Genomic DNA, 23,897 nt, shown 5'->3' on the forward strand with positions numbered 1-23,897 from the left:
CGCAAGTATTCTCCAAAATGCATTAAAGTCTATGCACGTCAATTTTCTTTTTGTCGCACAACAATTTTTTTCACCTATTGAAGTCTATGGGCGTCATTTTTGAGGCGAAACTCTGCTAAAAATTTCACTTATCGCTATTTCTGAGATATCACTGCTTTTATACAGCTTTAGACTTATAATGCCAAGTTTTTTTACTTTGACTCTCTCCTGTTCCAGCTGAATTATTTTTTTAAATTGAGAAATAGCTTTTATTATCCTGCAAATTAACATTTTTCTTGTGATTGCTTGATTTCCTTTGTGGGGACAGCAACAAAGCCCCCCAGTCTTCTTCCCTTTCACTTTGTAGTCTGTGATTGCCCACTTTAATCCTTGTCCAACCCATGCTATGAGATCAGTGGGCTTGTGCTCAAATTAGGAAACCAAATTGTCTTCTCTTACAATGAGGACTTTTGTGTCTGTTCTCAAGCTAAATAGGTTTATTAGCTTTATTCTTAATTTTTATCCTTTTATGAAGCATTTAACGATTAAAATATCTTCGGATTACTGGGGTCTGACTTCAACAAACACAATGAACTCTGGTTCATCCTTTTGGATATTTAAGTATTTTTAGCAAGGGGACGATTTTTATCAAATTAAAATAGATTATTTCAGATATATTTAATAAGAATATATTTAAAGGGGTTTTCACCCTTAAAATAGTTTAGTGTAGTATTTTTTAGTATGATGTAGTTAATTATATTCTGAAATAATTTGCAGTTGGTTTTCATTATTTGCCGTTTTTGTTACTTTTTATTCAGCAGCTCTCCAGTTTGAAGTTTCAGCAATCTAATTGCAAGGGTCCAAATTATAATAGGAGAGGGCCTGAATAGATTAATGTGTTATAAAAATGAACAATAAATTTGTAGCCTTAGGGTCAGTGCCCCCCCCCATTTGAAAGCTGGATTTACAAGAAGGCAGTACATCTTATAAAATGAAGACCAAATGAAAAGTTGCTTAGAATTATCCATTCTATAACATACTTAAAGTTGAACCACCCCTTTCATCCAATATAGCCATGATACACAAAATGTCTGTGTTCTGTAGATTTATAAATGACTGTAGCTATATATAGGTAGGCTGATAGTGGGCCCCTCTATTCTGATTGGCTCTATTATCTACATATTTATTAACGTGCCCTTCTTATTACTTTCGGATATAGCAAAATATTACTACTGCCTTGATAGTTCTGTACTGGAAGGCTAATCAGTGACTGTGAACTGCGTTATCAAATATAAAACTCTAATTAGTAGACCGATATTTTCCACCCTAGACCCCAAATCTTGCAGTTATATTGGTATTGGCATGGTTTTGCAGACTTCAGTTGGTTGATATTCTGTTAGAGTTCCATCTCATGTCTATTAATTGGCTAATGGAATCGAACGTGTGTGTTTTTAATGGTACCATTTACAGCTCCATGAGGTTGGACAGATCCTCATCTCTGGACCAACAGTCTATATAGATCAGTGATCCCCAACCAGTAGCTCATGAGCAACATGTTGCTCTCCAACCCCTTGGATGTTGCTCTCAGTGGCCTCAGAGCAGGTGCTTATTTTTGAATTTGTGGCTTGGAGGCACGTTTTAGTTGCAGAAAAAACAGGTGTACTGCCAAACAGAAGCTCCTGTAGGCTGGCAGTCCACATAGGGGCTACCAATAGCCAATTACAGCCCTTATTTGACACCCCAAGAAACATTTTTCATGCTCGTGTGGCTCTCCAACTCTTTTTACATCTGAATGTTGCTCACGGGTGAAAAAGGTTGGGGACCCCTGATATAGATTAATCCTAGGATTATCCCTCCGCTTGTATTTTGCTATATTAATTATGCCTGGCTGGGAATGGATGAATTATTTATCATATAAGCAAGTCATTCCCGGAAGCAATTTGTGTGCAGAGAAAAAGCTTCTTCAAAGTAGGGTCGATGACGCCCCTTTACAACAAGTTGTGTTGCAAGGAATTTTGGCGGTAGAGAACTGTAACTCTTTCAGGTACAGGTATGGGATTCCCCATTATCCAGAAAGCTCCGAATTAAGAAGAGGCCATCTCCCATAAACTCCATTTTAATCAATTAAAGTTTTTTAAAATGATTTCCTTTTTCTCTGTAATGAGAAAGCAGTACCTTGTACTGGATCCCAACAAGACATTGATGGTAGAACTAAACGGGCGTTTTGACATCTGATACCTTCCATTCTGACGTGACACGAGGAAGCGCAGGCGTCATGTCCAATCTAAGGTAAGTAATAGGAATGTCGTATGTTGTCGCAGAGTGCATCCAATATGACTGTCAGATGAAGACGCAACATGCAGCGTTCGCATCCGACAGTCATGTCGTGTCGGATGTGCACTGCTACGACGTCCGTCATTCCTATTACTTACCTTAGATTCAGTGCATTCGTCGTGACACTTTCACTTCCTCGTGTCATGTCGGAACTAAAGGTATGTGATGTCAACATGTAGTGTAGTTCTATCCTTACAGTTGAAGGAAGCTACAACTTTATGGTAGCTATGGTTTTGGTAAGAACCAACCTTTGTTCTGGACCCTGGTTAACTCATGACTGGGTTCCAGGTATAGGAAAATGTCATGTTCGTTCTTCACCTTATAAGTTTTCTCCAGTCATCCACCAAGTAATATAATGAAGATATAAGCAAAATATAGTATAATATTGCTTTAATAAATATTAAAAATCACCATAAAACAAACGATTTTCTACTCACAAGGATCACCAGATCATAAAGCACGTAGTACCCAAAGCAAAATAAAAGTCCAGAGTTCTCTGGGTCCAGGAAGGTTTCTCCTGTTGCGTCTGTGATCGATGAATAAATCAAACTGCTCCAATATCCGTGATCAATGAATAAATCAAACTGCTCCAATATCCAACGCGTTTCGCAGTCTCTCTTGACCGCTTCCTCAGGACTTGTGTGATCATCACACCATTCCTGAGGAAGCGGTCAAGAGAGACTGCGAAACGCGTTGGATATTGGAGCAGTTTGATTTATTCATTGATCACGGATATTGGAGCAGTTTGATTTATTCATCGATCACAGACGCAACAGGAGAAACCTTCCTGGACCCAGAGAACTCTGGACTTTTATTTTGCTTTGGGTACTACGTGCTTTATGATCTGGTGATCCTTGTGAGTAGAAAATCGTTTGTTTTATGGTGATTTTTAATATTTATTAAAGCAATATTATACTATATTTTGCTTATATCTTCATTATATTACTTGGTGGATGACTGGAGAAAACTTATAAGGTGAAGAACGAACATTACTATATGCATCAAAAATCCAAGAAATCTTGTGAGTATATACCCGAAAGGGGGAATCTTGAAGAATATCACACTGGTGGATCTTCTGCAATATAGCTCTCCGGGCACCATTTTTAAACACTCTGTGGCTCTAGGGGCTTAATTGCTTATCTTAATTGAGACAATACTACTCTATGTGCATTCTATTTCAGATTTCCTGTGTCTTTTTAACCTGGTGTGAACGGTGATATTCAAGGAAGCAGCCCCCCCTTTTTTTGTCAATAGTGCAGTGGCGCGGTATTGGTATAAATTAATTACCGGTATACCTCTTTCTATCAAAAAAATTTTTTATATAGGAAAATGTCAGCCATTCAGCAGTAGCTCCAAAAAAAGGGGGGGGGGAGTTTTCCAACTCCCAATTTTTTATAAAGTAGAGAGTACCATAAACTTTGTTGCATTACCTTCAGGTTCCTGATTATCAAATGATTATCCAATAATCAAGTCACCTGTTCACAGGTAAAGCTCCTGACCTGAGTGGATGCTCCTTTTATGCCAAAGTTATCAGAAAACCCCCAGCCCTCAGTGTTTGGGTAATACACAAACTCTAGTCATCAGCAAGTTGCCAACAATTCTAACATTTAAATATTAACTCTAATAGGCTGGTTTTGCCTCCACTAAGGATTACTTACCTTATACCTTTTTTAAAATGTAAATTATTTGATTAAAATGGAGTCTACTGGAAATGGCCTTCCCCGTGATATGGATCTTTCTGGATAATGGATCCCACACATTTGTCCTTTAAAATATTTGCTGGGTAACTGTCCATTTTAATATTTACCTAGCAATATATGTAGAGCAAGGACATTGGACTTTGAACATTGAGCAAGAGCTCCGCAATCTGCTGCTTTTGCTGAAATTTATGCTTTGATTGATTATAACTTTATATATATAAATGTGTGTGTATATATGTGTGTGTGTGTATATGTATATATATATATATATATATATATACATACACTAGAAATAGGCATCCCCAATATCCCCTAAATAGTGAGGTTATTACACTGTGAACCAAAACATGGCTGTTAACTTTGTCCATGCTCTTTGCCAGCAAATATGAGTCACTCAAAATGTTATTATCAATGTCTAAGTAGAATATGATAGGGGTGATGACTCTTTCAGCCATAGAGTAGGTATTGTATCCCTTGTTCTTCTAGGGAGGGCACATTTCCGATAAGTTAACGTTTAATATGTTATAGAATGGCTAAAGCAACTTTTCAATTGGCCTTCGTTTTTAATAGTTTTTAATTATTTGCCTTCTTCTAACTCTTTCCAGATTTCAATTGGGGGTCACTGACCCCATCTAAAAAAACAAATGCTCGGTTACTACCCATTTATTGCTACTTATTATTCCCTATCTCTCTATTCAGTCCCTCTCCCATTCCCTCTCCCATTCATATTCCAGTCTCTCATTCAAATCAATGCATAGTTGCTAGGGTAATTTTGGACCCTACCAATTGCAAATTGGAGAGCTTGTGAATAAAAAGCAAAAAAATGAATAATCAAAAATGAAAAACAATTGCAAGAGTAAGAATATTGGTTCCAAGACTATAGGTAAAGAAGTTAGGGACCGCCATATGGGGTTTACCTTGACGTGGTATGGTGGCTTTTCAACTTTATGATCATAACTTTGTAACTAAAAACCCCTGTCTTTGTTAAAACATGCATTTGCATATCTACTGAATTACTTAGACAGGGGCCCAGGGAATGTGCACTGACCCATTTGCTTATGTCAGCGGCACTTCCCTTATACTTTTATATATTTCTACTTCGCAATGTGAGTGCTCCCACAACCCCCCTTTTATATTTGCTTGGTTCCAAGACCCATGTGTCCAACTCCTCAGCGCTTTAAGAAGGTTGTACACGTTCTATTATTTTTTAATATCCTGTGAATGATCTTTGCTTTAACAGTCAGGAGAGTATGCAACCAGGCCACCTGTATGTCAGATCTGATTCCTGTCCTTAGACAGTGCACACATATAAGCCCAGCTGTGGTCTGTGTATAAGGGAAAAATAGAGCTGCAGGCAAGTGTCAGTTGCCGTAGGCCAAACTGCCCACTGCAGGGGAATATTCATGCCAGGAGTATAATGCCTCCGGGGACATGACCTGCATTATTTACTCCATTTTAAAGCCAGACTTGCTTCATGACCCTGAAATGTCCTTCCTAACCTTTTCATAGATTGCTCCAAAAAAGTCTGATAATAATACATGATATGTGCGTGCAAACCGGTACAACTGATGCCTCACAGAATGAAAAGAACCAAGTGAGCAACATAAGGCAACTTATGAAAGAAAGATCAAGGATAATTGTTGCTGCCATGGTTGATGTAGAAGGCATTTGCCGTTCATTTGCCGTTCAAGGCTTTAGTTTTATATACGATTGAATTAAAAGTACTGCTGAATTCCCTGTCATGTTTGGTGCATAGCTAAAAGAAATTAGAATATTTTCAGAATTAGGCAGTTCAATACTGTGGCTTTGGGCTTATGGCAGGAAAAGAGTTTAATAATGAGTGATCAAGCTGTGATTGCCTTAAAGGAGAACTTTGCCCTCCAAATGAATACTTACAGGAGAAGGAAAGTAATTTTACACTTGGGGGTGCCAAATTTTAGGCACCCCCAAGTGTAAGTTTTTACTTACCAGAAACCTCCTATCAGCAGAAAACTGCACTGGCTTCTTCTTTCTTCAAATTTCCCGGGGCAGACACATGCACAGTAGAATGAAAAACCGGACTTTTTAGTTAAGGTTCGACTTTTCACTCTACTGCTCATGCGCAGCCGCGAGAAGTAAGAAGAGGCTGGAAGAGGGTTGCTCCGTGGTGCTCGCTGGAATAACCTGGGGATGGTGCAGTTTTCTGCTGATAGGAGCACCGGCCTGGGGTTTCAGGTAAATAAATACAATCACTTCGGGGTGCCTAACATTCCTTCTACTTTAAAGGAACAGTAACACCAAAAAATGTAGTGTTTTAAGTGAATGACCATAAAATGTACTGTTGTCTTGCACGGATTAAAACCGGTGTGTTTGCTTCAGAAACTCTACTGTCGTTTATACAAATAAGCTGCTGTGTAGCCATGAGGGCAGCCATTTAAAAATGAAAAAGGAGAAAAGGCACAGGATACACAGTAGATAATAGATAAGTACTGAAGAATCCCATTGTATACTATTGAGCTTATCTGTTATCTGCTGTGTATCCTGTGCCTTTTCTCCTTTTTCAGTTTTAAATGGCTGCCCCCATGGCTACACAGCAGCTTGTTTATATAAACTATAGTAGTACTTATCTGCTATCTACTGTGTATCCTGTGCTTGAATGGCTGCCCCCATGGCTACACAGCAGATTGTTTATATAAACCATAGTAGTACTTATCGGTTATCTACTGTGTATCCTGTGCTTGAATGGCTGCCCCCATGGCTACACAGCAGCTTGTTTATATAAACTATAGTAGTACTTATCTGTTATCTACTGTGTATCCTGTGCTTGAATGGCTGCCCCCATGGCTACACAGCAGATTGTTTATATAAACTATAGTAGTACTTATCGGTTATCTACTGTGTATCCTGTGCTTGAATGGCTGCCCCCATGGCTACACAGCAGCTTGTTTATATAAACTATAGTAGTACTTATCTGTTATCTACTGTGTATCCTGTGCTTGAATGGCTGCCCCCATGGCTACACAGCAGCTTGTTTATATAAACTATAGTAGAGTTTCTGACACAGACACACCAGTTTTACCAGTGCAGCACAACTGTATATTATATTCTAATTTGTTTAAATCACTTGAATTTTTGGCAGTACTTTTTCTTTAAGCAAAAGATAGTTCATATCATATTAAGTAGCCTATTAAAGAATCTTGCCAAACTGGAATATGGATATCAAGTATTTCCCTTTTATATCGCTTACCTTGAACCACCATTTTGTGATGGTCTGTGTGTTGTCTTAGAGATCACCTGACCAGAAATACTACAGCTTTTCTACTCTTTAACAGGAAGAAGTGTGGGAGTATATGACAGAACATTGTCCATTAATTGGCTCATTTGACCAAACTTGTAGAGTTTGTTTGGTATGTTTGTGGAAATTTTTTATTCAGGACTTCCAATAGCTCATACTGCTATATATATATATATATATATATATATATATATATCTATATATATAGTGAATAAAATACCCCCTCTTGTAAATTATAAGGATATTATCAGTTACCGAGGAGTTTCATGCAGGGCCGGATTTATATAGTGGGCACCCCTAGGCCCACTACCATTCGTCGCCCCTGTCCCCTCCAGGGGGACAGGAGCAGTGGGGATTGGCGCACGGAAAATTTTAAAAAATGATTGTATCTCCAGCTCATCCCCAGTGTTTTTGAACCAATGTGGGTGTGGTTGGGCAGCATGCCACCCCCTAAATTCCTGCCGCCCTAGGCCCGGGCCTAGGTGGCCTTTCCACAAATCCGGACCTGGTTTCATGACCATATAAAAACATGAGGCTGAAGGGCGATTGTTTTTATACAGGTCATGGAACTCCAAGGTTACTTCTAATATCCTCATATTTTGCAACTCCAGGGGTTACTCCAGGGAAAACATTTTTTTACTTCCTTGTCTTGTGACAAAAAGACACAAGATTTCCCTCCCTGCCCCTAATTTTCATATGAAAATTAGGATTCAGTTCAGCCTGCAGAAGGATTTGGCAGAATCCTGCTGGATTTGGCCGAATCCTGCTGAAAAAGGCCGAATCCCGAACCGAATCCTGGATTCGGTGCATCCCTAATAATTATTAACTCTTTAGTGATGTCATCAGTTATAATTGGTATTGATGTCACTTGTGTTACATCACTGTTTCAATACATTTGGGCAAATTCAGTAACCTGCTTCACCGCACTTCGCCAGGGCTCCGCTAAGTCACTAAAATCCGAAGTTGCGCTCAGGGAGGGGAACAGTAGCGAAGTTGCGCTAGCGTTAATTCGTCAAGGAAAGTGAAGTTACGCTAGCGATGCCTAATTTGCATACAGAGTCAAGTTAAAGTACAAGGACGTATATGTAACAGCAAATACATTACACTACACAAGCTGGGAAAGCTTCATTAAATAAAATAGAGTTGTTATATTGCCCTACACATGAGCCCACTGTATAGTTAATGTGCCATACGTTAGGAAATGTAGGGGGGAAGGAGGATACCCCCATAAAAATTTACGATCTTTTTCAGCCTATCACCCTTACAAAAGGAAAAGCCAGCGTTTTTTGGGACTTAGAAAAAATTTCAACTTTTTTTTGAAGCAATCCCTATCTACTCTATAGGACTTCGCCTGGTCTGAGGTGGCGAAGGCAAGTCTGGAGTAAGAAGTAACGTTCAGTAAAATGTGCAAGTTAGTGAATTAGCGTAGTTACGTCCCTTCGCTATAGTGCAACTTCACCTGGCGTAGTAGCGATAGAGTAGGTCCACTTCGCTAGCGAATTTACGCCAGCACCCGTTAATAAATCGGCATAGTAACGAAATGACGTCATGCTGGCGAATTTGCGCTAGCGTTAGGCGCTCGCCTTCGCGCTTTAGTGAATTTGCCCCATTGTGTATTTTATAATATATAAGGTGCCCTTTAAAATGTGAGAATTCCAGAAGTTACCATAAGAGTTGTATGACTTGTATATTGTCATGGAGCTCGGAGCTGCTCTGTGCCTTTTAATATCCTTATATTTCCAACAAGGGCGGGGCATTATTACCTGGATAAAAGAGTGAAGCAGCAGCTCTGTATTACTGTTCCCCTGGGGAATAGACTTTTGTACAGCGGCTTCTTTTTTTTTTTTTAACTATAGATAGAGGTTTCTGTTGCTCTAAGGTCAGGTTACAACAAAGCTTTTATGGTGATATGAGATAAGTGGTGCTATTGTGTGTAAACATTCTAAACTATTGCAAGAGATGCCCTTTAGTCAGATAGGGGAGGAAGCACTGTGGTTGGATATGTAGGAAGTGTAATGAAGCAAATCGTCTGAGAAAATGAAAGAAGAAAAGAGCCAAAGGTACGTTGTCATTTTCCTTTATTGCACGGTGTTCGGTGCCAATGGATGTTGCTCCTGGTGTAACTGTTGCGCTGCACTTGTTTATTAACTCTGCCTACCCCTTAACTGAACACTTTGTCGCCGGCATCATCATTTTACTGCTGCAGGCACTTACTTACCTGTTCTCTGGAGTTCTGTGGCACAGGTTTTATTGCTGTCTGAGCCGAGTAAGATTATGTTCTTCTTTCTCTAGATTTAGTGTAAGGCATAACTTTAAGGGAGGGTGTAGGGCAAAAGTGATTTGCAGGATCTTATTATTAATAGAAGTAGCACTGTCTCTCCCTACTATACCTGCTATCCCACAGCCACACTCCCTTCCCAGAGACTATTATCCACTGTTACTATAGGCACCATCTCTCCCTACTATACCTGCTATCCCACAGTCACACTCCCTTCCCAGAGACTATTATCCACTGTTACTATAGACACCATCTCTCCCTACTATACCTGCTATCCCACAGTCACACTCCCTTCCCAGAGACTATTATCCACTGTTACTATAGGCACCATCTCTCCCTACTATACCTGCTATCCCACAGTCACACTCCCTTCCCAGAGACTATTATCCACTGTTACTATAGACACCATCTCTCCCTACTATACCTGCTATCCCACAGTCACACTCCCTTCCCAGAGACTATTATCCCACTGTTACTATAGACACCATCTCTCCCTACTATACCTGCTATTCCACAGTCACACTCCCTTCCCAGAGACTGTTATCCCACTGTTACTATAGGCACCATCTCTCCCTACTATACCTGCTATCCTACAGTCACACTCCCTTCCCAGAGACTATTATTCCCACTGTTACTATAGGCACCATCTCTCCCTACTATACCTGCTATCCCACAGTCACACTCCCTTCCCAGAGACTATTATCCACTGTTACTATAGGCACCATCTCTCCCTACTATACCTGCTATCCCACAGTCACACTCCCTTCCCAGAGACTATAATCTCACTGCTACTATGGGCACCATCTCTCCCTACTATACCTGCTATCCCACAGTCACACTCCCTTCCCAGAGACTATTATCCCACTGTTACTATAGGCACCATCTCTCCCTTCTATACCTGCTATTCCACAGTCACACTCCCTTCCCAGAGACAATTATCCACTGTTACTATAGGCACCATCTCTCCCTACTATACCTGCTATCCCACAGTCACACTCCCTTCCCAGAGACTATTATTCCCACTGTTACTATAGGCACCATCTCTCCCTACTATACCTGCTATCCCACAGTCACACTCCCTTCCCAGAGACTATTATCCACTGTTACTATAGGCACCATCTCTCCCTACTATACCTGCTATCCCACAGTCACACTCCCTTCCCAGAGACTATAATCTCACTGCTACTATGGGCACCATCTCTCCCTACTATACCTGCTATCCCACAGTCACACTCCCTTCCCAGAGACTATTATCCCACTGTTACTATAGGCACCATCTCTCCCTTCTATACCTGCTATTCCACAGTCACACTCCCTTCCCAGAGACAATTATCCACTGTTACTATAGGCACCATCTCTCCCTACTATACCTGCTATCCCACAGTCACACTCCCTTCCCAGAGACTATTATCCCACTGTTACTATAGGCACCATCTCTACCTACTATACCTGCTATCCCAAAGTCATACTCCCTTCCCAGAGACTATTATCCACTGTTACTATAGGCACCATCTCTCCCTACTATACCTGCTATCCCACAGTCACACTCCCTTCCCAGAGACTATTATCCACTTTTACTATAGGCACCATCTCTCCCTACTATACCTGCTATCCCACAGTCACACTCCCTTCCCAGAGACTATTATCCCACTGTTACTATAGGCACCATCTCTCCCTACTATACCTGCTATCCCACAGTCACACTCCCTTCCCAGAGACTATTATCCACTGTTACTATAGGCACCATCTCTCCCTACTATACCTGCTATCCCACAGCCACACTCCCTTTCCAGAGACTATTATCCCACTGCTACTATAGGCACCATTCTCAGCCTATTATACCTGCAATCCACGCACAATTATTAAAGGCACCATCTCAAGTACTGTCTTCAAATTTGAAGGGTAAATGTTGGGATTGGCCGCTTTTTTAACATTTCTACCTGCAACTATGGCCCTATATCAGTCAACTCAAGTTCTCCCAGTGTAATTGGGTTACTTTGTACTGCAGAAAAGCAGTTTTGTGTGTCAGTTGCATTGATATATTTGTAAGTTACCTAAAAAAACTCCATAATTGGCTGGTGAAATCTTTAACAAATGTTTTATCCTGTAAAGGGTGTGAATGTTTTTTTATTTAATGCTTTGTAAATTGTTGTGTTACAGGTTTGGTGGGGATTACATGTTGTGTTAGAGGGATAATTTGGGGGTTGGTTATAGTATTAGTGACAAGGTTAATGCTGTAATGTATTAACTATACTTTTAACTGTACAGTGGAGTGTTAGCTAAAATACCAATCAGATAATCTAATCTCCTTCTGCTTAAACTCTCAATCCCTACTTTCTGTTTCCTTCCTTAAAACAAAGATTCTTATTTTGCAGATGTACTGGGCACTGATTGCAGTTCTATAAAATGCATCTTAATTAGATCAGTTCAGTGTGATCTAATAATGTTGTATTGTCAAAATGCCTCACTGAGTAGAAAGCCTTTGACTTATTTTGTGTTAACCCTCATGTAAACTCAGATGGTACAAGATAATGGTCAGCCCATACTTGCTGGGTGGTGTTTATGTGGCAGAATGTTAATATTTGGTACTCATAAAAATGTAGGTCTATATTGGCCAAGCGTGGGCCATTTCCTTGTAGTTCAAATTGATTGTGTGCAGGTTTACCACAAATTTGGACAGCCATATTGCACTGATTTAATTGCTTGGCTCTAGGGTGACTTGTGAGGGTTGTTTAGTCTCCACCATGTTTACTTACAAAGGTCATAGGTCAATATAATTTTTAATCTGCAGTTATCAAATGTGCTTAATTATTCCTCAGAATAATGATTTATCAACATTCAAATTTTTGCATGAAAACTCCTAAATTCAAAATATGCTTTGAAAAACCTGTATGTACGAAATTGATGAGGCATCTTAAAACTGCCGGGTTCATGTAGAAGTCAATGGGGGGCTGTCTATGGCAAGTTTAAAGGGCATGTAAAGTCTAAAATAGAATAAGGCTAGAAATGCTGTATTTTGTATACTAAATATAAACATGAACTTACTGCACCACAAGCCTAATCAAACAAATAATTTATGCTTTCAAAGTTGGCTACAGGGGGTCACCATCTTGTAACTTTGTTAAACATCTTTGCAAGACTAAGACTGTGCACATGCTCAGTGTGGTCTGGGCTGCTTAGGGATCGTCATAAACAAAGCTGCTTGAGTTCTGCATGGCTGGGAAGTAAGGCGGGGGCTCCCCCTGCTGTTCATAAGTATGATTGTTTCCCTGCTCAGCAGTTAGGGACCGTCTGACAATTCCTATCCACAGCAGTAAATGAAGGGAGAATTTCACTGCATACAGTCAGGTTTCTTATAAAAACGGTACACCTTTTTTAATTGAAGTATATTGGAGATAGGTTTCTTTTTCATTAAAGAAAGTAAAAATGGGATTTTATTTTTTTGCCTTTACATGCCATTTGAAAGGGTTTTCAACCCAGTGAAAATGAAGGGAAAAAATTCAAGGTATTACATTTTTTTCAATCAACAATTTTCTTATAAACTGATTTTTTTTTTAAATAAGCAAACATTCAATGTAAAAAAATGTTTTATTTGGATTAGAGAAAAACTCTTACACAAAAGCATTACACAAAAGTGTATTTTGATAAATATGCCCAATGGTTGCATGTGACCCTATAAAGGAGACAGCTTGAAATGTAAACAGATTTTTAGGGTTTAGGTAGAGAAAAAAAATCTAGCCTTAAAAATGCATCTGCTGCTAGGGTTGCACCGATTTTACTATTTTGGATTCGGCTGAACCCATGATTCCTTTGTGAAAGATTTGGTCAACTACAGAACCAAATCTTAATTTGCATATACAAATCAGGGCTGATAAAAGGAGAACCCAGCACGTGGCTAAAAATGTTTTTACTTGTTTATGACGAAAAGTCATGTGGTTTTATAGATTCTGATTCGGTTCTGCCAGGCCAGAGGATTTGGCCGAATCCTAATGAAAAAGGCCAAATGTTAAACCGAATCCTTGACACGGTGTATCCCTAGCTTTATGGCTGCTTTATGCTGGGTTTTTGGCTGGTCTCAACACCCAGATACTGATAACTTTAACAGAGCTGTGGAGTTGGAGTCGGAAGCAATTTTGGGTATCTGGAGTCTTAGTTCAAAAACGACTCCTAATAACTTTACATACAAGCACTGAAAATAATCAAATCCGATTTAAAAGCTTCTATGAAGGAGAATATGGCAGCATTAATTCTGTTTCTAAGAACATTTGTTTTCTTTTAGATAGGGTCAGTGACCCCCATTTGAAAGCTATAAAGAGTCAGAAGAAAAAGGCAAATAATTCAAAAACCATAACAAATAAATAATAAAGACCAATTGAAAAGTTTCTTAGAATTGGCCACTCTATAACATACTAAAAATTAATTTAAAGGCAAACCACCCCAAGCTGCTGTGTAGCCATGGGGGCAGCCATTCAAGCACAGGTTACACAGTAGATAACAGATAAGTTCTACTATAGTTTATATAAACAAGCTGCTGTGTAGCCATGGGGGCAGCCATTCAAGCACAGGTTACACAGTAGATAACAGATAAGTACTACTATAGTTTATATAAACAAGCTGTTGTGTAGCCATTCAAGCACAGAGGTACCATAAACTGAGGAGTCCCAGTCAAAGCATTTATGTACTGACTCCACAACCCTGTTTTTGTATTTGAGAGAGCAGGCTAGAAGGGCAATTGCTAAATGTTTCAGAACTCGAAATTAAATTAAGAAGAATTTCCACTTCAATGGAAACTATATACAGATATAATACACAAAAGCCATGAATATCCTGTAAATTATATCCTTCTCAACGGTGACTAGTGGTATCATCGGTTATAAATGGGGAGTAGTGATGTCATTTTGGTCACATGACTCGCTAAAACATAAAGTACCCCTTGTTAAATAATAAAATAGGATATTACAAGTCACCTCAGAGTTCCATGACCTGTATAAAAACTTTATATGGTCATGAAACTCCTCGGTAACTTATAATATCCTTATATTTTATAATAGGGGGTACTTTATTCACTATATAATGTTCACTGTATATTGTAGGAAGTTTGGGACTTTACCAGTTTATAATGTATTCAGTAATTGCCTTTAGCAGATTGCTTTCTGTTTACATTGCTGTGGAACCAGTTTAATAGACTGATGACAAAGGTTTTGCTCTTCTTTGTTCATGTTTCCATTTGGGAGCTGCTGGGAAGAAACAATATTTTTATTGCTTGGGGGGGTTGTCGGCAGTTCCTAAGCTACAGGGTGCGGTGCACTGAGCTCCGGGATGTGCACAAGTCTTATGACAAATTGGACTTTTGTCTTGCGATAGCATTTTCATAGACAAAACCATTCTTCTACACGGGAAGGCAAATTTATTTAGGTCGAATTTCGAATTCATGTGAGTTATTAAAAACTTCCCTAAACTCTCATAAGTTCAAAATTCGACTAATCGAAATTTATTTTAAAAAAATCCAATTTTTAAAACTCGAGTGAATTAAATCGACCCGAAAACTCGAATCGAATTTAAAAAACTTGATTCTTTCTCCGAAAAAACTCGAATGTCAGGAAGGCTTTAAATCGATCCCTGGACCTCTCCCATTGACTTGAACAGCGATTCGCCAGGTTTTAGGTGGCGAATAGTCAAATTTGAGTTCTTAAAGGGCCAGAGTATGATAAATCTCGAAAAATCGAATTCAAATTTTTTTTAAAAGAAACTCGAATTGAATTGGAATAACTCCCTAGTAGAATTTGACAGTTTTGACCATAAAAAAATGAGAGAATTCAAATTTTCAATTCAACTTTTGAGAAATCTGCCCCCTAGTTTTCCTCCAGTCTGTCTATCAATAACTGCTTCTCTGTTTGTCCCTTTATCCGCATCATTTTCTATTGCTTCACTTTCTAAACCACCAATCTTAAAAATGCGAAGTACTACAGGTATGGAACCTGTTATCCAGAATGCTTGGGACCTGGGGTTTTCCGGATAATGGATCTTTCCGTAATTCATGTCTTAAGTTTACTAGAAAATCATGTAAACATTAAATAAACCCAATAGGCTTGTTTTGCTTCCAATAAGGATTAATTATATCTTAATTGGGCTCAAGTACAAGCTACTGTTTTATTATTACAGAGAAAAAGTATATCATTTTGAAAAATTTGGATTATTTGGATAAAATGGAGTCTATGGGAGACAGCCTTTCCGTAATTCAGAGCTTTCTCGATAACTGGATTCCGGATAACGAGTCCCATACCTGTATTACAAAAAGATTAAGGCCACACAGGCAGATAGGTTGCCTCTCCACTCTATGTCCCTGCTATGAATTAGGTGAGTGATTCCCAAAATGCGTCGGGTGTAATCATCAGCAGCCTGGGGCAATAAACCTTCGTTTTATCAAGAGTGCCATCCTTCTTCATAATTTTGCTACAATGAATGTTCTTAGGCAAACTTTAATTGCTTTGCAAATGCCACATTCCACTTTGTCTTAAAGGGACAGTAACATCAAAAAATGAAAGTTTTTTAAATTATTAAAAATATCATGTAGTGTTGCCCTGCACTGGTAAAACTGCTGTGTTTGCTTCAGAAATACTACTATAGTTTATCTAAATAAGCTGCTGTGTAGCAACAGGGGCAGCCATTGAAAGGAGAAAAGGCTCAGGTTACACAGCAGATAGCAGATAAATTCTGTAGAATATAATGGTGTTAGGGGTCCGTTTACTAAAGTGCGGTAAAAATATGCGCACAAAATACAGACAAATTTATTGCCGAATATGTTTACACCAGTTTACTAACCTGCGGTAAATATAAATTTGCGAATTATCTTGCGCAAGAATAACTTTTTGCCAATTATCACATTCGCTGAAAATAATGCTACGTATTAGGGATGCACCGAATCCACTATTTTGGATTTGGCCGAACCCCCGAATCCTTGGCAAGGGTTTCGGCCAAATACCGAAAATTTTACCGCCAACTATGTAGTGGAGTAAAAGTATTTTTTTGCCAGAAAATTCTCAAGGGGCAGGAAATATACCTTAATACTTTTTTTTTTACCCATAATTCTTTGCTGACTGGAGAGAGATCTGTAGCTATTGCTGACAGGATGTTTTAGCGTCTGCTTCTATCTGTTGCAACAGCAGCAATTTCAGCTCAGAGTCGTATTATTGGCAGCGGGTATCACAGTCAAGGATTCGTCAGCCTCTACACTTTTTTGGTTTCATTGTGATTGGCTACATTAAACTGGGCATTTATATGAAGCAAAGAGATTGACTGGTATGATTTCTTGTTCATATGATTCTATTGGCAGAAGGGTTTATATGATGCAGACATGTTTGATTGGTGTTACTCTGGTGATGTTGTTGGATGGTATAATCATCAGTCAATAAAGTTTATGAATTTTGAAGATGCATTTCTGGCCATAAATGTCACAGTAAAAATTGCCATAATAACCGCCATAAAACAAGACTATTCTATAGCATAAATATTTGCAAAAACGTAATTTGTCGCCAGAAAATTTGCAACCCGCTAAAATTACCGCTAACGTAAGCTGGTTTGTTAACGTAGTTACCGCAAGTGAACGCAATGACTTCTGAGCGTATCGCTGTATAGTAAACTTCGTCGCTTCGAATATTTTGGCGCAAAAATATTCTCATAACATGCGGAAACTTAAAGTCAAATTTACTGCACTTTAGTAAACGTACCCCTTAATCTGTAATCCACTTACTTGCGCCATTAAGTCTTTTTTTTTAAATTTCTGCCATTGCTGCACAACAACCAGTGCAGGGCAACAGTACATTATATTTTCATTACTTTCATTACTTTTCACTTTCATTTTTTGTTGTTACTGTTTCTTTAACATGCACCCATTTAATTGCAACATAGAGGCCACATTGCAGGAGCACTTTTAAAGGCTTTCACTTGGCACTTCATGCCCCTCACTGGTCAAATGCAAAGAAATCTGTACTGCACTGCTGAACCAGTTGGGGCACAGTTTTCCCAGTACAGGTATGGGACCTGTTCAACAGAATGTTCGGGACCTGGGGTTTTCCAGACAACGGATCTTTTTCCGTCTACTAGAAAATCATATAAACATTAAATAAACCCAATAGGCTGGTTTTGCTTCCAATAAGGATTAATTATATAATAGGGATCAAGTACAAGCTACTGTTTTATTATTGCAGAGGAAAAGGAAATAATTTTTAAGAATTTGGATAAAATGGAGACGGTGGGAGACGGTCTTTCCTTAATCTGGAGCATTCTGGATAATGGTTTTCTGGAAAACAGATCCCATACCTGTATTGGTAGGCTGGGCATCTGTGACTCATATAAAAATGTGTCTGCTTTGCTATTGTTAGAGAGATATTTTGCTATATTATTTCATAAAGCACCCAAAGAGAATGCAAGTGGTTGCTTCCAGATTAAATGCAAGTGCTTAGACTGCACAAGGTCATGTTGTTGCGCTTCACTTTGTATAAAGTACATTTCACTTCACTTTTTTCAGCATGAGAGGCAGTGCTAACGATCCCTGTCTGCTCGTGCGTCATGTCTTGTGGAACAGATGGAAAAACAAGTCATGCTTTGGATTTATTGAGGCAGAAATGATCAAACATTGACACTCTGACAGAACCAGTCCATAGAGCAAAGCTGCCTTTACTAGTCATGCGGCTAATTGTGGGGCAACCTGTGGCTCATTAGCTGTTAAACTACATTTTCCAGTTCCACCCCAACAGACTTTCGAGTACTTTAAAGGAGAAATATACCCTAAAAATGAATGTGGCTAAAATGCCATATTTTATATAATGAACTTATTGCACCAGCCTTAAGTTTCAGCTTGTCCATAGCAGCAATGATCCAGGACTTCAAACTTGTCACAGGAGGTCACCATCTTGGAAAGTGTCTGTGACACTCACATGCTCAGTGGGCTCTGATTGGCTGTTGAGAAGCTAAGCTTAGGGCTCGTCACTAATTATCCAGCAGAAAATGAGCTTCCCCTGTAATATAAGCTGATGCTACAGGTTTGCTGATTATTAAATTCTGATGCTAATTGCACTGGTTTCTGTGCTGCCATGTAGTAATTATCTGTATTAATTACTAATCAGCCTTAAATTGTGACATTTCTATTCTATGTGTACTGTATATTGTGAGTGGGTCCCTAAGCTCAGTAAGTGACAGCAGCACAGAGCATGTGCAGTGAATCAGCAGAAAAGAAGATGGGGAGCTACTGGGGCATCTTTGGAGACACAGATCTTTACTGCTAAAGGGCTGTGGTTGCCTTGGGCTGGTACAGAAGCACAAAATATAGTGTAAAACATTTGTAGCTACTTCTTTAGTTAGGCTTTCGTTCTCCTTTAACAAAAGCTGAGGTGCTACAGGTTGGGCAACGGTGATGCTAAAGGCAACTATTTCCACCTCACCCTACAGTTGGAGCTAATGTAATACATTGTAATAGTAATAATACACAAGTTTTACTGTGTCATGTGGTACAAGTGGTAACACTAATGGGCTTATATATATATAAAAAAAAACTTGAATACAGATATATGATCCATTATCTGAAACAAATTATCCAGAAAGTTCAAAATTATGAAAAGGCCGTCCCATAGACTCCATTTTATCCAAATTTGTAAAAAAAAAATTCCCTTTTCTCTGTAATAATTTAATAAAATGGCTTGAAGTTTGCCTAGGGACAACTCCCTTTAACTTCTACATGAACTCGCAGATGCTTTCAGATGCCAAAGTTTTACATTTGAGTTTTTTGTGCTAAATAAATACCAAACATTCACATTTTTGAAAATATAATTTGAATTTGTAAGTTTTTGTACAAAAACATTTCAAATTGTGGCAAAAATTTGAACCTTGGTAAATCAGTCATTTAAAATTATATATTTTACATGTTATTTATGCATTTTTTAATTATGCCTTATAATTATAATGAAGGCATGGAAGAGTTCCGTGAACATAAAAGGCCATTCTTTTATGCTTTTATACAAATCATGGAAATTCGAAGTGATCTTATCTAATATCCTTATCATTTCATTTATAATAGTTCCTATAATACACACAATTCACAAAAATTCTGCATTTTTTGCAATGATGTAAAGAACTGAGTGCAGTTGAGGAAGCTACTAATTGCCATTTGTAAGGAAATATTGTTCTTGGCTTTTGTGTATTTGACGTGGAACTTTTGCCAACCTGTTCTTAAATCTAAATATGGTTAATGGGCGTTGGTAATGATAGCGATGACGAGGATAATCAATGGTTTAATTGTATTTTTACTGGTCAGTTTCTGTTTCAGTGCCTCGTTCCTGAAGGGGTTTTTATCACACAGATGCACACTGTGTTACACTTGTATAAAAAGATCTATTACTGTTGCAGAATGTGTGGGTTGCACTTTGCTATTGATTCGGTACAGGTATGGAACCTATTATCCAGAATGCTTGGAACCTGGGGTTTTCCGGATAATGGGTCTTTGTGTAATTTGGATCTTCATACCTTACGTCTACTAGAAAGTCATGTAAATATTAAATAAACCCAATAGGCTGGTGTTGCTTCCAATAAAGATTAATTATATCTTAGTTGGGATCAAGTACAAGGCAATGGTCTATTATGACAGAGAAAAAGGAAATCATTTTTAAAAATTTGGATTATGTGGATGGAGTCTAAGGGCAACGGCCTTTCCATAATTCTTCGCTTTCTGGATAACGGGTTTCCGGATAACGGATCCCATACCTGCACATACTTGCTTTTGCAATTATTTATTTTAAATGAATGCCTGCTTCAGAAATGCCACTACCATGCATTGAAACATCCAAGGCTTCTCTAAATTTCATTTTATTGCCCAAAAGTCAATGACCACCTATGATCACTGCAATGATTTTTTTATAGTCTACACATCTTTTTTTGTTTGACATTCGATGGCAGTGCCGACCTTAATAGTAGATATCCTTACTATACATGAGGGCTAGTTCTCTTGTTTGTTTGATGAGTATTGTTTCTTTTTATTGGTGGTGTGTTCAAGACCTATTTCTCCCCACTCCAGGTGAAAAGAGGAAAAGAGGATGGCAAAGGGCCACAAAAAGAAACATTGCGAATTGAAATACAGTTGATACGCTTATGCCAAAGAAAACTCAAACTGGAGAAAACTGGTTGTACCCAGCGAGTAAACAAAATGTCGAAGAAAACCCGATCCAGAGGAGAGAAGTGTGATGTTGAGATGGAGGCCTTCCAGGCTGCTAATGAGGAACTGCGGGCGAAGCTGACACAGATTCAAATAGAATATCAGCAAGAGAAAAACAAGGTATTCAAGGACTTGGCTTGAAAAAGAGAACAGAGGCAAATCTAGCAGTAGAATTTCGTTTGACAAAGGATTGTAGTTGAGAATGAATAATGCATTAGATTGTAGGCTCTGGGGGAATGGAAGAGTGTGTAGACCGCTCTAGGCGCCTAATTTGACTGTTAATGTAAGAATAACAGTAGAGTGGCAGCTCTTACATGTTTAATATATGCTATTTATCTTTCAGCTTTAGTCAGTACAAATAGGATGTTTATGATGTGGTTTCCCAGGCAGAGTTTTCAAGTATCTATGACAGTGTGCGTATGGGTGCATGTAGATTATAGGAACCAGTGAAGCAGTCAGGATGTAAAGGATAATCCTACTAATGTTGGAACAGAAAACTTGTCGGTAGTGATGGGTGACTTTATTCGCCAGCCATAGATTTGCGGCAAATTTACGCATTTTGCCACCTGCAATTTTTTTTCACGAAACTGCTGCAAAAATTTGCTGTTGAAGAAATTCGCTGCAACATAAAAGTTGCGCGTGTGAAAATTGTAGTGGTTAAAATTATTTTGACGCCCATGGACTTGCATTTGGACAAAAAAGTTTAAATTGCTGCGCGCGTAAAATTTGTTGTGTATCAAAAATATTCTGACGCCCATTGACTCTCCAATTATCAAGCACTCAGCGGCATGTGAAGCAGGACAAACCTCCGCACGTTTATTACATCAGTGGTGTAAAGTTTTGGGGACAGACCCCTGTGAAGCGTTACATCACCGATGCAATAAATGTGCAGGAGTTCACCCCGTTTCACTTGCCTCTGTGTGTGGTCATTTTGTGTTGCTATTACTTGCCTACAGAATCTGATGAATGAATTAAGGCGGATATATAAATATATATATGAAGAAGGCTCGAGTACAGGAGCCGAAACGTTGCAATAAATTTTTTTTATTTTTTTTGCACTTCATAAGTCCTGTGTGTGCGGTTTTTTTCTTTGCTCTATGTATGATTGACTATAACCTGCACCCGGGCAATTGCCTAATGGATTGAGAGTGCTCCAGCTGCTAGAATGAGTATATATATATATATATATATATATATATATATATATATATATATATATATATATATATATATATATATATACCAATATTATCGCACAATAATCAGTGCGTGTGTAGTGGGTGGCAAGGTGATTGATATTGGCAAAAGCCTTGGATATCAGTAGTCGATCAGGATGGCAAAATCTTAATGCTGAGTCATGAGAAGTAGAATTCTATTATTTTGACCTGCATATCTGACGATTCAGCTCTTAACATGTGTAGAGAAAAACAAACAATCTTTCCCACACCAATGGCTGTTGGAAAGATTGTAATTATTACATGTATGGCCACCTTTTAGTCCATAAGTTACGGCTTCTGTAAGAACCAAAGTCCACCTATGCCCCGGACTCCTGGCTGCCTTTATGATGACCCATATCGGGTCAGCCCCATGCTAGCTGCTATGTTTCTCTTGGGATTCATGTGACGTAAGGCTTTATGCTTTACTCCCTATTGGGTAGTTCATACAGCAGATCTTTTCCAGCCCAATATTTATTTACCTGATGATGGTCATGGGGTCTACTTTAAGACCTAGCATCTATGGTAGGGATACCAGAAACTCTCCCACTAATTTTATCCCTACATCTTGAAATAGGTTCCGTCAGCTAGCGTCTCTATCCAAGATTATGTCTATTAGTAGACATGTCTACATTTACAAAAATACACTCATATTAGCAAGAGCATGATAATGAGCAAAGCCAATATGATATCAAGCCATCCATTGAGCTTCCCCAATTGATAGACAGTCATGCATAGTTATTATGTATATATGTTTTTCTCCTCAGGTTGGAAAGCTTCGAGAGAAATTACAAGATGTCCGTCTGGAAAGGGAGCAAGAGCAGCGCCGACATACCGCATACATTTCGGAACTGAAAGCCAAGCTCCACGAGGATAAAATGAAGGAAGTCCAGTCTGTCCGGGAGTCCCTAATAAGGCAACATGAACATGATACAGCCCGCGTAGTAAAAATTAAAGATAGTGAAATCCAACGTTTACAGTGCACTTTGAATGTGCTACGGGATGGGGCTGCGGATAAGGTGAAGACCGCTCTACTAAACGAGGCCAGAGAAGAAGCAAGGAAGGCCTTCGATAGTGAGCGAACCAAGTTACAACAGGAAATCCTGGCATTAAAAACTGAGAAGAAACAAATCGAGGAGAGCCTGAGCAATGTCATTCAAGCGGACAAGATGAAGGCCACAGACCTGCGTATCGCTTACCAGACTCATCAGGACAAGATTGCTAGGATAAAGCGGGAATCTGAAAAGGATATTCGTAGGCTGGTATGTAGGAGACTTGTGTTTAAGATGTTTACCGTTCATTTGCAGTGAAACCTCAATTTTATATCCCCTAAATTTTAAGTTTCTCCCTCATTTTACATTTGTGGTTCACATCTATATTTTATGCATTATTTCCCCCTGATTTTACACCATTTTGGTGGCCTGAAAACTGTAAAGTGGGGATTCTATTTCATGGAAAAAGTAACCGTGATCTGTTTGAGTGAAAGAAAGCCATTTGTAGCTCTATATATTCTATAGAATACTATAGATTTAGAAAGAAGTGTTTATAAATAAGCCCCCTGGAGTGCAGATATTCCTCCTGCATTATAGATATCTGCTTATCTATGCACTGGTAGGTATAGCACAGTGTCTGAATTTCTGTTCTACCTTATGTAAGTTTTACAGAAGCGTTTTACATGGCAATTATTTTTTATTTTTTTTAAACAAGGTTTCAGTATGGGCTGGACATCTGGCATTTACAAACTGTAAGCTGTTCCAGAACAACCATTAGCAAATTGAATAAAATTGCTTATTCAGGGCTGATAGTGCTGTAGAAATCATCCTCTCTAAATTGCATTTTTTTTTCCTCTTCTACTTTCATTAGCACTTTTTTCACAATATTTGTGTTTAATGCTATATTCTATCAGTGCAGTTAT

At 38.7% G+C, this 23,897-nt stretch overlaps 1 protein-coding gene across 2 annotated transcripts in view; it reads left to right on the forward strand.

The window, feature by feature from the left end:
* Window positions 1-23,897, forward strand: part of jakmip1.S (janus kinase and microtubule interacting protein 1 S homeolog) — a 94,834-nt gene that overhangs the window by 8,621 nt on the left and 62,316 nt on the right. For both annotated transcript variants that reach the window (XM_041579400.1, XM_041579401.1), the window contains exons 2-3: window positions 20,631-20,888; window positions 22,750-23,244. In XM_041579400.1, the coding sequence (XP_041435334.1) occupies window positions 20,760-20,888; window positions 22,750-23,244 (624 nt within the window). In that variant the 5' untranslated portion in view covers window positions 20,631-20,759. The remainder of the gene's footprint in view (window positions 1-20,630; window positions 20,889-22,749; window positions 23,245-23,897) is intronic.

This window comes from Xenopus laevis, chromosome 1S, assembly GCF_017654675.1.
Source record: "Xenopus laevis strain J_2021 chromosome 1S, Xenopus_laevis_v10.1, whole genome shotgun sequence".
Classification (NCBI taxonomy): domain Eukaryota; kingdom Metazoa; phylum Chordata; class Amphibia; order Anura; family Pipidae; genus Xenopus; species Xenopus laevis.